This window comes from Tympanuchus pallidicinctus, unplaced genomic scaffold (genome assembly GCF_026119805.1).
Source record: "Tympanuchus pallidicinctus isolate F22 unplaced genomic scaffold, pur_lepc_1.0 scaffold7, whole genome shotgun sequence".
In the NCBI taxonomy this organism is placed as follows: domain Eukaryota; kingdom Metazoa; phylum Chordata; class Aves; order Galliformes; family Phasianidae; genus Tympanuchus; species Tympanuchus pallidicinctus.
In genome coordinates, this window is record NW_026294791.1 from 16,391,447 (window position 1) to 16,406,122 (window position 14,676).

General features: G+C 37.8%; 1 protein-coding gene across 8 annotated transcripts in view; it reads left to right on the forward strand.

The window, feature by feature from the left end:
* The window catches only part of TLCD4 (TLC domain containing 4), a 42,153-nt gene that overhangs the window by 17,438 nt on the left and 10,039 nt on the right, over positions 1-14,676 (forward strand). For all 8 annotated transcript variants that reach the window (XM_052666468.1, XM_052666475.1, XM_052666470.1 and 5 more), the window contains 4 exons: positions 2,698-2,863; positions 6,878-6,967; positions 11,123-11,181; positions 12,910-13,004. In XM_052666468.1, coding sequence (XP_052522428.1) covers positions 2,709-2,863; positions 6,878-6,967; positions 11,123-11,181; positions 12,910-13,004 — 399 coding nt within the window. In that variant the 5' untranslated portion in view covers positions 2,698-2,708. The remainder of the gene's footprint in view (positions 1-2,697; positions 2,864-6,877; positions 6,968-11,122; positions 11,182-12,909; positions 13,005-14,676) is intronic.

Below are 14,676 nucleotides of genomic sequence, written 5' to 3' on the forward strand. Positions count from 1 at the left end.
TATATAATCCATGCCATTCTGTGTCCAGGTCGGACTCTGCTGGAATGCTATGAGAAAATACTGGGGCAGAGAGCCACAGCATATTTGAAAGCTGCTTTTGATTTCCTAACTTTGGCTCTTCTCCTTGAGGCAAATAAACTATATGTAATCAGAAGTGTATTATGGTTGGTTTTTTTTTTTTTTTGTTTCTTTGTTTGTTTTTAAAGTTATAAAGTTTAGTTCAGCAAGGTGAATGACTTTTCTTACTTAAAACAGAACATGGTAGGCAACAATTAATTTTCATGGTGAGTGGGACACAGTTGGAAACAACTTAGACATATGAGAAAAAGTCTATAGCTGAACTGTTCTTCTGTCTCATATAAAAATGGTGTTTGCAGGTGGTCCTTGAAGTGAATTAAAACACAGCATTCTTTAATTTGCTGAAGTAAAATATGGAATTATTCCTGGACTTTGGCACTTGAACAGTGTTTTGATAAGGCACGTATGAAATCACCTTCTGAAATCAGTATTGCAAAACTCTTCTGAGTATCTGTCGGAGCAACCAGGCACCAGGCGACTGGTTTCTCCTCTGCTGCCATGGTACCTTCCTTGCCAGCATCCCATTTCTGTACTGCTGCCGTAAGTGCTGGGAGGTGTATGTACATCATGCTTTAAAGTCCGAGCACGCACTTTCCAATGACTGCTTTGTCCTAAATTCCCCATACGATGTCCCTAGAAGAAAGATTAGAAGAAAGGTTAACTCCTTGAAAGTCATTTCTTGCAGTGAATGGCTGGGAGTCTTCTGTTTAATTCCATCATCTCCTGTACTAAAATGAACACCCGCCATGCACTGAAATATCACTTACCTAATGAACTCTTCAGGTGCTGAGGAGTGCTGGTGCTGCAGGAGAAAACTCTTGGACAAAAGAAAGCCATGTTTATGTCAGTGCTTTTGAAAATCAGAGGTATTGCCGTAGCCATTGCAGGTGAATACAATTAGTAGCATGAGAATTGTTATCTTCTAGTTAAAAGAATGTAGGAGAGGACTTCATACAAATTAAATAATGTGATAACAAAGTTCCAGCCCCAGGAACGCTGTCTGGAATGGGCGCTGCTCAGTGCTCCTCAGTGGGTTTACATCAGAGGCTATAAAATTGAGGTGATTGATCTACTCCTTTAAACTGAGTATTAGAAAATCAGACTTAGCCCCCAGACTCTCCAGTATTAAAAATTGCATAAAATTTGATTTGTTTTTTGTGTACTCTTTGTCAGTGGAGAAATGTAGGGAGAATGGTATGGAAGTGCTTGAGAGAACATGGCATGTATGGGCTACTGTTTGAAACCAAAGTTCCAGTACAATATGTTCTAGAGTAATCCACTGCTGAGCTAGAACTGGTCATCAGATAACCAGGGTGCATTGCAACATGTACGCTTTCAAATTTTAATTTGGAGTAAAAGTGCTCTTTGTGAACTGAACCTTCTCATTGTGCTCACTTAACTGCAGTTTGGGTTGGGTTGCACTGCAGACCTGGAGCATGTAGGCTGACTTCTCAGTGTTAATATAAAACATGTTTCCATACATTCACTCACCATCTACCCTACATACTTAAATGACTGTACCTATTTTTTTTACAAGTTGCTATTTTAAATAAAGGACTTTTATTCCTTTCTTTCATTTGTTCTCCCTGGTGCTCATTTCTTTTCATCTGCAATGCAGATATAATTCCAAAACTCAAATGCATGTTCCCTCATTCCACAATGCATGTGAAGTGAATGTGGACAACAGTGTATTATATCATTCTATCAGTTTTTTTCTTAATTTTTTTTTAAATTTTTTTTAACCACCGGTTTGTTGTAGTAATATCAAATTATGCTAACCTGTAAGCTTTCATTTTGTTTTCAGATGTGACAGCAGTCAGCTAAATAATGGTCTAAATAGCCACCTAAATAGTTTAAAACAAACCATTTGGATTGTGAGTGTTTTCCAGTTTGTGTTCAACTTAATACAAATTCACTTTTGTAAGAGTTTGTGGCCTTTGCGAGTCTTGGAATATAAAGCACTTCACACACATCAAACTGGAGATGTGTGACAGATGTTTGTGACGTCTGGGAAATACCAGTCTGCCTTGTGATGTGCTGGAGATGTATGAGAAATGACTGAAGCATTTAGCGACTGGCATTTGGGTTTGGTATTGTTTAGCTATTGATTTAGGCCTCATGAAGCAGCTAGGCCATCCAGCACCTGAAATCATTGGTTCTGATGACAGGAAGCTCCTTGCTATGTCCAAAGATTAGGCTTTTGTGTGAAGAAGAAGAAGAAAGCCTGAATGCATTGCCTGCATGATATTGCAAGGAGGAGCCCTCAGTTAGGCACAAAAGTGCAAATTGAGAAACTCTGTCTCTGTGAAGAGGAGAAATGTACAGCTGCAGCGAGGCTGTTGCTTACTGAAACCTTCTCAGCTGGCCTGAAAATCCCTGCCATGCTTATGTGACTTCACTGTCACTTTTTGAAGTGCTGTCGGTAGCACTTTAAAAACAAGCAAAAACGCTACATTAAAAAAAAAAAAGTTACAACTTTTACATTAAAAAAAAAGTCTGGGAACACTTTTATACTTCTAGTGAATAGTGCTTCCATTGAGAAGTTAGTTGTCAAAGACACTCTGCTGCTTGAAGTTGAATGGTTGATGAACTGAAATTAACAACTTCTTCCCTTCACAGGCTGAAGAACAATGGCTTCCTTCAGCAACCTGACTATTGGTATCGCTCTTGCCAGTTTTACCATATTCCAGCTCCTGTTCCATGTTTTAAGCTCTTGGGTATCGGCGCGGATAACACCTGGTTTTAGCAATCTCAGCCAAAAAAGGAAGATTGAATGGAATTCAAGGTAAAGTGTTCAAAACAAATGGTAGCTAATGAACTACCACTTGTGGGCGCATGTATTGAAAACTACAGATAAGGATTGGTTAAACATGCACGAGGATTAGCAGGACAGTTCTATGTGCTTAACAAAGTCTGCATGTCGAAGAAGAATCTCCTTCTTGGACATGGAGTTACAAACACCTGTGTATTAAATGCTTTTTTAGATCATGATGCTCAAGTGAAAAAGGAAGTAAAAGAAAATAGTGATTGGTGAGAGGTACTAAGTTAATGTGGATTAATTTTAGATGACTTCTCTATGATGCTTCTATTTAGAGAATGGGTACGAAATTCCTTTCACCCAGACATGCATGAAAATCATACCTATTTCAATTTATTCTATGATCTTACTGATAGTATTTCTCTGGGTCGTGCTTTTGTGTGCAAAGCAAGTTACTCGTCTCTCATTACTAGTACACTGCATCCTGCTTTAGATAGGTTTTCCAAGTATTTGATAAATTGTCATTGTAGAACTGTGGTGAGGCAGAGTTATACTACAGCTTCAGGACAACTACATCTGTGTTTTGATGAGGAAGGGCAGGAGGATGTTGAGATGTAGGGTAAGTGTTCAGAAAGGAGTTGTGGAAAATTGGTCTAAAAACCAGCCTTGCTCCCTTTGTGTCTCTACAGACCTGCCACTAGGATGTGTGTACCTGTGCTTTTCCTGCCCCTTGGGCAGGGCATAGGCAGCAGCTTGTGCAGCCCTGTAAACCTTTCCCTGGGTGGGTGCTGTCCTCTATTTTAAGCTATAAAGGAAGTATAGAGTAGTAACTGCAAGCAGGATAATCACTGAGGTTTTATTTCAAATAAACTTTGAAAGATTATATCTAGTACAGAAGTTTCTCCAACCAGAATGAATTGTTACAGTACAACTTCATGCTCAAGTGGCCTATTAAACTTTTAAAATATTTTTCAGGTGTTTCTGAAATTCTGTGTTGAGAAGTATGTACTGTACAGTTGTTACTGCACTCAAAAAGCATTATCATTATCGCTCTCCCTCCCCTGTCCTCTTTAAAGGCATTATCAAGTGGATGCTTTTAAAGTTATTTCCTTGTCTGTGCAATATTAGTAACTCAAATAGTTTTGTCCTCCATTTGGCAAATGTCTGCCTGCAGTGCTTTTAAAGGCACCATCTTAATTTCAGTCCGATCTTTGAATAATTGTGTATCTACCAAAACCTCTTTCTAGATTGCCAGCTCATGATATCAGTGCAAACTGAGTTTTATCTCTGTGTTAGAAATCGACAATAAAGTCCAACAGGGAAACTAAACTTTTATCATATTGGAGCTGAACTTTTGTCTCAAAGCCACATCAAGTGACCCCTAAATTGCATAATAAGGTTTTTGAGGACATACCTCATGCCTGGTAGCATTATGGTAAGTTGCAAAGCTTTGCATAACAACACACAAGTTGTTTCACAGATCACAAGTGTGCTGGTAATAAGCTGCTCTGTAATCTCCGGGCTACTTTGCAGTAAGGTGTTTAATTACTCAAGTTGAAAGAGCACCTCATGCTGTTCCCTTCTTTTTAACTTCTTTCCACGATTTTTCTTAAAGCAGGATGTTGATGTTAGCGCTAGATTTAGATAAATTGTGGTTCAGTTCTGGAATTAAGAGGCATGAAACGTGAGGCACAGCTCATCAGCAGTTTGTTGGTTTTGTATCTGAGGAGGGCACGGAGTGAAAGAAGGGCTGATGATGCTGGTGATTCTGCAAGAGATTGGCTGTTAACTTTGCTAGCCAAGCACAGCACTTCACCACGCTGCTTCCTCACTTCAGTGTCTCACTGAAGTGAAGAAATGCCCCAAGGAATATCTTATGTGTTCATAGAATAGAGAGACACGTGTCTACCGTGCATATGGCCGTGCGTGTGGAGGAAGTTACTATCTCCTGTTAAAATGAGTTTGATTAGCTTAAATGTTTGAAAAGTAGATGTTTGCTCTTCTGTCTTACATTCAGCTGCTCTAGGGAGGGCTCAGACAAATGGTTCTGTTGGCAGTCCTGAAGGAAACTGGCACAGAGGATGGTCATGCATTTTTATCAGCTCAGCTGGGTCTGGAAGACGGCATCTGCCTGAAATGAGCTGTAGCATTGAAAATATGCTGTTAGTTTTGAGGGTTTTGTGAGTCGAGCATTTGAGCTGCAGCTCTGGATCATGTTTTCCATATTGTCAGTTTGTTTATTCTGACCTTCCAAGAGCCAAGAGTCAAGAACCAATAAAGAAACTGATTCTGAGATCTTTCAATATGCACATTCTCAAATTGAATTAAAAGTTGCACTTTAACACAGGTGTACTGTAACTAATTTGTCATGCAGAAGTTCCTGTCACCTCTTCTGCAACATATATTTGTACTACTATTATGCAGTTGTGGAAATGCATAGATTTGGTAGGAAAAGAATAAGTATACAGTTTGCCAGTGCACCTGTTATTTTTTTTCTTTGCAGTTTAATGAGGAGTTAAAGGATGCAGACTTTGACAGTAATTTCAAAGAAATGTACTGAGCTTGATAGCTTGACCTAGTTTCCATATTAAAATGGAGTATTTCTCTTATTCTGTGGGGAAACTTCAAAGTCCAGAAATAAGGAAGAAATCTGCTTTTTTCTTTTTTCCTTTTTTTTTTTTTTTGTTTTTCCTTCTTTTTTTTTTCTTTTTTTCTTCTTCAAGTGCTGTGTTTGTATATAGCTTGTAAGCTTATCTGAACTAAGGTTTGAATAAACAGTCACTCCTAAGACAAACTGCAACTGCAAGCTAATGAAGTATAAGCTAGGACAAATTTTACTTCTTTCAGCACTGTGCTCTCCTAAAGTTAAAAAATCCCAAGTATTTCTCAAGCACTAACCTTGCACGCCATGCTTTGTTTTTAAAAGGATGCAAAGTTTCTGGTCTTATGTAGTTCTGTGTTGTGAGAGTCAATGTTTTAATTAAAGCACTAATTATCATTAAAATTCTAATAACAGAATTTTACTTTGTTTAAAGTTTTGGGTTTTTTTAAATATATATAAAGCCTATGCCAAAATAGATATTAAGTGTTCATACTTAGCCTGTTTCATTTGGATATTCAGACTGTTTTTATCTCTATCCGTTTTCTGGCGTATGATTGAAAAAGCTGTTGAAAGTAGCATGATGGCACTCCTTAAGCAAATGGTAAATAGGGACATCTTTGATGAGAAGTGATAGAATTTTCTCATACCAATAGAAGGTAATACATCCCTTGGAAACAGACTAAATCCCTCTTTATTCAGCAAACCTTCTAGAGGAAAAAAAGACAGGACCTGGCCATGCTTGGGGTTTGCCTGCCTCCAGCGCAGGGTGTGCTGCTCTGCCAGCACTTGTGGGCCTGGCTGATTCCTGTGACTTTGTGTAAGACAGGAGGAGTATGAAATAGTGCAAGTGAGTCTGCAAGCTCGTAGGAAGCTGCTGCTGTTACAACTTGGATATGCAGCCGCAGCTCTGGGTTACAAAAGTTTACTCTTTGAGGGCCAGAATCTACTTCAAGCGCTCTAGAAATTCTTTCTGAAATTTTCACCAATAGGATTTTCACTTAATGCCCCTCTTTGCAAAACCCAGGCTCAGGAGAATTATTTTTGGGTCATCTTGATGCCTGAAAGGAGGTACTCACAGGCCAGTCTGAGTATAAAATCAAGGCGCTTTCCTGTGGGTTTTCCATCAAACGAAGCAATGCAGTATTTGAGAACTGGATGTGGCTTTGTCTTTAAGTATTCATTGACAGTAGGTTAATTTGAAAAACAAAAAAACACCTGTAGATCTCAGTTACTTTAATTTAAAACCACTCTTTCTCTTCAGCGCTCATCCTCCATGCCCCCCATCAGAAGATACTTCTTTATGACTTCCTTTCTCACGTGTCACTGTGTAAGTGGTAAAGCAGAGATGCAGTGGGGCATGGCTTTGGGTGTATCCTACCTGCAGTACAGTACAGACAGTGACTGGCAGTATCTCCTTGTGACTGTGATCTGTTTTTCAGGACAGTGTCCACATTCCATGCCTTGGTGGTTGGTGGATTTTGTCTGTATATTTTGTTGTACGATGAAGCTGTTAATGCTGACCATCTCTGGTAAGATGTTCTTATTTACATGCTGTGTTTACACGGTCAAGTAACATAATAGAGCATGGAAAAAGTATCCCGCAATGTATTAATTAGTGTAGTAAATGTTTTATTTCCCTGTAAAATACACAGTTTGATGTATTTACTTTTGTCCATACTACTTTACAATTCCAGATTATTTTTTCAGTGCTAATGCCCTTAGTGTATTGTCTCTGTGAAGTGGGATAGATACCATGCAGTCAATTGATTTGTAATTGCATATTACTAATCTATGGGATTGAGAGTCCAACTCAGTTGGCAAGACTGAAACTATGCTACTTAGTACAATTATTTTTAAATTAAATTGAAATGCTCTTTCAAATCATTGCGGGGGTAGGGGAAGTGGAGCCTACTATCTATATAAAATACATATGTAAAAGGTGAGAAGTTAGGATGTTATACTGTAGCCTCCCAAAAGGCATCTACCAAGAAGTATGAAGGAATTCTAAGGGATTCTATCTTTACAGGGAATAGAATTTTTTAATGAGTAGATTTCAAATGTTTTCTCTATTCATCAAATATTCCATCTTAAGCTTCCTTTTTTTAAATGTTTATTTCTATTGAGTTATACTGTCTTGTTTCATGCTTACTTTTTGGGGGCAGGATATGTTTCTTGCTTTGTGTAATTGGTATTTTGACATTTCATTCACTACCTTCTGGAACTCTCCCTCTGGAAGAGGCCATGTAGTAGTTAATCACTCTTCAGGAGTAACAAGTTTCATTTCATATTTCTGCCATAGGGTGCTATTTTTGTTGTAGGTCTACAGCATGATTCAGTTTAAACTCAGGTAAATTTAACACGTGATTCTTACTTTGCTCTTTGGTACTGTAAATTAATGACAGTACGGTATGGACTAGACAAGATTGGGTGCTTGAAGCTATGAATTCTGATGGGATCTCTGCCACTGATTTCTTGTGCGGCTTTCTTAAACGTAACACTGATTCAGAAAGCAAATGTGAACAATGCTGGCCTCTTACTTTTGTAGTGATACATGATTAATTTGTTTTTTTGACTTTGTTTCATTGTATTCTGGTATCTCTGGAGTGACTGTATACAATCTCCAGTATCTTTTGAGATCATTAACCTTGTTTAAAAGCAGTAGGTTATTATAACTTGATCTCTGTATGGATTGTGGTAAGCTTTATCTTATACAAGCTTTTATCTTGGTTTGCTTGAGTAGACCTTCTTCTAAACAGTACAAAAGAAGTAATGAGTGATAGAAAGAAGTATGACTTGCTGGTGATAAATTGTCTGCACGCTTATTAAATTATCCTGGTGTATAAAAAATCAAATTAAATAGAAAACTAAGTTTTCAAAAATTATCTTTAATTCTTAATAATTTTAAGAAAGGCTGTGAGATATTTTTGTGTACTGCTTTGAAAACTTAACCTCCTTTATGGAGCCTTAGCATCCTATATTATGTAAAAGATACCATAGGACAAAATCAATTTTTGGGGGAAAGAAATTATTATGTATTTCTACTTTTCCTTCTAAGTATTTTTTTTGTTTGGATACACTTATAATGATGATTATAATGAATTAAAACTCTGTGTTGTGCTTCTTCTGTCAGAAACTACCAGTGAAGCCAGAATCACAGGTCAGTTTCCTCAGAAATTGCAGGTGTATATTTTCTTCTAAGGCTAACTTTCATGTTACTCTTGAAAAGGAGATAGCTAGCATTTGTCTCTGCATTTCTCCATATGTTGTGCTGATTCCCTCTCTGTGGTGACTGAAGCTCTCACTGACCATACAGAGCTTTAATCAATTTTCAGTCTGCTTTATGACCTGGATGTACTTTAAATTTTAATCTGTCATTTTTCCATTGATTCATAGTTGAATTCACATAGTTTTGAATTTAACTGGATATGGCTGAAGAGGAAGATGCAAATTCTAAGGAACTGCTGTAAGGTTCTTCCATCATGGAAATCAAGTGCCCTTTTGAAATGCAGTCATAAGCTGTGCAGTCATATCTTCTGCAGATATGAAAGATGCATGAGCCTTTCATTAGGAGTATCTTATAGGCAGTGAAGAAGCATTTAAGTCTAGTTTCAACAGTCTGTGTATGTCCAGAAAGCCTTAATGCTGCTTTTACTCATGTAGTCTGAAAGCATTACACTGGTGCTCCGATTTTAGACCACTGTCACTCTTGCCCTCTGTTTATTGCCAAAATCTTTGTATAGCCATTGATTGTATGATCACGTCCATTTATTCTCTGCAGGTTTTGTGTCTTTTATATCAGTAATGGAAAGCCATAGGTTCCAATCTTCAACGTATATCCCTTACTTCTGGGCTCATGCGAGGCTTAAATGCATGGTGATGACAATACATGCAGTTCTTGAAGGGGATGAGGACTCCTACTAAGGCATTGCATGCAATGGAGAGAGGATGTGGTGTTGCTGCCAGGTAGTGCCTGAAACCAGATGCAGTAGATCCTAACAAAAGATGATAAAGATTGGACCATGCATATGCCACAGAGGTTCATCAGCCTGGTGTTTTTACACCTTTTTTGATGGTCTAGGACTTCCCCTAACACTTGCCATATTTTCTATATGTTAAGAGAATAGCTAACTAGCATAAGTAATGTGGAAATTGTTTTTGAGATGATGAGAATAACATGGTAGAAAATGTGTAGGTGGTAGAGATTAGATAAGGAGAGGGAGATGGTGTGAAGCTACGACTTAATTCGTGTATTTACAAGAGAGCAGGTTTCTTCGTATCACTCTCCACTTTGCAGTCATCAACCTTCTTTAAGTTAAAGTGTTTTTATCTAGTAGACTGTACCTGAAAAATATCTGCAAAAAAAGCTTGAAGAAAGTTGGCTGGGCATCCTTGTGTTTTATCTCCGTGTGTGTGTTCCTGTAGTTCATTTGCTGCACATACCTCCCAAGCAGTTGTAAAGGAGACTTCTGCTTGTTCAGGTCACTCCCTGTTTGTCATTCCTGGCACTTGCCTGCATCAAAACTGTGCTGCAAACACCAAGGCTCATAAACTTGACAGCATTTCACATTTGAGCTGATAGATTGGGAAATCCAGAACATTTTAGACTGAATTCTATATTTTCTTTTAACTGAGATTAACTTGGGATTGTAATGGACTTTTCTTGAAGGTAGTGACAGATGACAAATGGGTAGCACAGCCGTGCATGCTGTCAAAATGTTGGTCCAGAAAGTCTGGAGAGGACTTGTTGCAAGGTTATAATTCTCTCATTAATGCTAATGGGAGATTTTGGGCAGCCCACATCTTAAAAATCTGTTGACACGTCACTTGAAGCTCAGTGTGTTTTTACACAAACAAATCTAGATTAGATGCACAACGTAAGCTTTTTTTTTTTTTTTTTTAATTTTAAAAATCTTAAAATTAATTAAAAAAAAAAAGATCTTTGGGCATAGGAAAGGAGAATTGCTTACTTAACTCCTCAGTGGAGTTAAGTGGAAGGACAGTGGAAGAAAGAACAAATAGTAGGTACTTGCTGTAATATGAATGCTTCTTCTTGAGCAGTGTTCACAGGTCTTGTGGTTTTGAACATACTGGGGGGACTTCATTTTTTAATTTGCTATTAAATGAATCTTTGGCACCAAAAGGGAAGGCACAGAAGATGTGAAACTGCTCTAAGAAACATTTTTGCTGAAAGGTTCTTTGGCTTCAAAGAACAGGCAAATAACTCCTTTAGTGTCTCCTTCTATTCTGTTTATTCATATAAGCATTTGTCCTCTCACAAATATGAAAAGCACTAGCTGAGAGAGATATTTTTGTCATCTGTCACAAAGTTTTAATACTGGCAGAAGAAAAAAATGGAGATGAAGACTATCAATCAGAGTGCTGTGATGCTGCCTGGGCTGCTTGCTTCTATTTGCTGTTGTCAGAGAAGCCAGCCCAGGGCGATTGCTGGGTTTCAGTTCTGGTGTGTAGCCATGGGCAGGCCAGGGACGGCTAGTAGATGTCTTACATCTGCCTGGAAAGGAGTCCGTTTATGTAACTTTGATCTGTGGCCAAGTCTCACGATGTCTTACTGTTGGGACAAACATTCGGTAACCTGATGGACACGATGATGTTTGATACGTGCGCATCCTCTGCTAATTACCTTGTTTCCAAGGCTTAACCGTGCATTTTTGGTGTGTTTACAGGGGTGACCCTTCAATTGTGAAACTGAATATTGCTATTACCACAGGCTACCTCATTTCTGGTAATTATGCAACGTCATCTTTATAACGTGCTCAACATGTTTATTTATATTGAGTCCTATCTATTTACGTTTATCTTGAGACCCTGTTCTGGAGATGTGATGTAAGAATTTTAAAAGCCGCAGCAGAAGTTGTATTGTAATGGAGCTGTGGGGTTGTGGTGAAATTGCAGGATGTGAAAGATGGGAATGGTGTCTCCCCAGGCAGTAAGGGAATGCCATGGCGTGGCTTTGTGATGGTTTGGTACCCAACCACCAATTCCAGTTCAGATTGTACTTCAGCCACTTCAGAAGGTGTGGAAGTGGCTTGCTTCAGAGCACCAGAAACTAAATATATAACCTTCAATGCAAGTTGAGGCAAATGATGCCATTGGATCTCACTTGCCCACCTTCTAACCTCACTTCAAACTAAAATTAAGTCACATATAAAACTTAAAAATTTAGAATTATTTTTTTAATGCAGCATTTACATTTAAATATGTTGATGTTCTGAATTATTGACTAACTAAAATTGGCATGGGAATTTTGCAAAAACACTATTTGGAACTTTTATTTTGTGTGGGGAATTGCTGACTTGCCAGAATGAAAACTCTTTAGCTTGGACTGTTTTCTGGGAAAACTTCCCTTGTTTGAATGGAGTCTTTCACCAGAGACTACGCTGTATACTAAATTGTCTCTTGCAGTTGATTTCTCACTAATGGGTTTGGTGATCAGCACATGCGGTTCAAGTCTCTGGTTTGTCTGTAAGAGGAACTTCATCTTCCATGTTTAAATTCATTGGTATCTATTTCTAAATAGTGACGCATTAGGCTTTCATTATGAATTAATGAATGCCTTTGAACAGAGACCTGAACTTGGCCACTCATTCTCTTCCTTATGTAGTTAATGTTTAATTATTTATATGTGGTGGAGCAGCTATATCAGATAATATGGAGTCCTGCCTGAGGACAGCTCATATAGAGAGATCAAGGCACTCACTGCAGATAGGAAAAGCATAATGGTAAGGTCTTTAATTCTGAACCTTGGTCACTAGTATTCCATTCAAAGTGCCGAGTATTCATTTATTTGGAGAAAGAAGAGGCATAAATTGCTTGTTTCAGTATAGAACAGAAAATTTTCTGAAATCTCAGACAATCACAGGGCAAGAAGAAATTCTCTGTCAAAGCTTTCTTTACAGCAGTAACTCAAGTACACTGTATTGCTTTTGCAGTAACTGGGAAGGTCTGATTAAATAAAGTGAGCATGCTTCTCATTCCACGTGTTTCTTGAACAGGATTAATGGTTCCCTGTTTGCAAATATAAAGTTCTGAACTCACTAATTCTCCATAGTAGATCCTTGATTTTATTGTGGGCATTTGTATATCGGCTATATATGTCCCTTCCCTTCCCACTCCTCTTTTTTTTTGGTCAGTTGTTTCAAATTTGTGGATTTGTAAGTGTGAGGTTTTCATATCAGATTCTGGATCCACCATTTCCTACCAGAATACTTCAGCTAAAGGTATTGTCCCCATACTCCTGTTGATATGGAAGATAATTTATGGCAGCTGTTGGAATAATGTGTGCTTAATATTTTGTCAGAACTTTTACTGGAAAAAAATCTTTAGGATAAAGTGTGTTTCTACTGGTAGTGTGCACTGGCATTCATACCTCTAAAAACTAAGAGAAACACTATTCTCAAGTAAATGGTAGCATATTAACTTGCTTTTTAACATTATTTATTTTCTCTTGTAGATTTGTTGCTTATTATTTGCTACTGGAAGGCAATTGGTGACAAATTTTTTGTAATACATCACTTGGCAGCTCTGTATGCTTATTATTTTGTACTGGTGAGTGCTGTATTCTTTAAACATAAAAACATAGAACCATGACAGTAATGTAACAAGCAGATGAGAATGGAGACAGTGCTTTTATGAATCTCATTTCCTTAATGTTTAAAAAAGTTATTTGCTGGTTGGTGTGTTAACTTCATGATAGGCATATTTATATCTTCAATAAAGAGGTCACAAAATCACAAGTGTGAACACTTAAATGGAAAACCAGGAGAAGATGATTTCAAATGTTTTGCTTGTTACTGTATTTTTAAGACCGCTGGTCAGTGATGTCTCACTCTGAGCAGCTGGATGTGGTTCTTCTGGAGATTATTCTTTTTATTTAATTGCAGCAACAAAAACAAATTAAAAACAACAGAAAAACTTTGTTTTTGTGCACACTTATGTCACCCAGACATGAACACTTTATTATTATGGTAGGTAGGATTATGAAATGTATTTCTCTTCTGGATATTAAGCAGCTGGCATACAGCACATGTTAATATGTAATATAAGTATACTAATCTGAAAAATGAACAATCACATGAAGTTCCCAATTGCAGATGATAAATAAAGTAACTATATCCACTGTTTATCTTAGACTAACGTTAAGCTTTGTTATAACTGAGATTTCTCAGTACGTGTATGTTGTTTGTTTGTTTGTTTTGTTTTTATGAAGGCTGATGCTGACCCTCTGAGACTTTTTCTAAGATTGCTGTGGTGGGGAAGCAGTTGATGATTCACTGTATATATCTTTCAATATCTGTGACATATGTACATGCACTGATGATAAAAGGGGAAGAAAAGGTTATTCTTCTAGGGCGAAGACTAACTCAATTACTCTTTGCTGCTGATTTACTGCTGGAATTGCTAAGATGCCTTTGTGGTTTGGTAGAAAACCTGCTGACCTCCAGAGTAATGCTGCTAAAGCTCTTCTGAAAAGCTCATCCAGTAAATAAAGAAATCCTATAAAACACAATTTACTTCACTTACCATATCTCTTTCACTAGCTAGTTCATGAATCCTAGGCTTAAAATATTTAAAAATGTGTTGAGATGTCAGATTACTGCCAGATTTAAACCATCTAAAGGTAATGAAGTGCGCTGACAAGTAAATACTCTGTTTCGGGTTGAAGGTAATTAGATCTACTAATATTGTCATGGATGAAACTGAATTAGAACTGGATATTAGAGAAATGAAAATATCACTCTTGAGACTAATCCCTCATGCAGAAAAATCAGTAGTTGTTTCTACTAGGAGTAATAATATAGTGTGAACTTTAAGCTCAATTTATTATTTGGATCCAACTCACCCACTGGATGTCTATGTCTGTGCCATGGGTTGTTCAGGAGTAAGGCTGAATTTTCTTTATCTCTACACCTGCCAACTGCTACTTGCCCAGTCCTGGTGGAGTGGGATACTATTTCCAGCTCATAACACAACCAAAAGATAAGACAGAGAAGCCTGTGTACTTTGTCACTTAGAGGGAGGTGTTCAGTTACAATGTGTTTTGGTGGAAAAGTTCCATGCTGTTATCTGGATACCAACATAGGGAAGACAAAGTCTTCCAGCTTAGGGGATGTGGCAGGAACTGCAACACAACTGGTGGAAAGGATTTTCCTTTCAGAAGGCAGGAGAGAATTTCAAGGGCTTTGTGTGTCCTTTCTGCTGCCAAATAAAAGCTGATAAT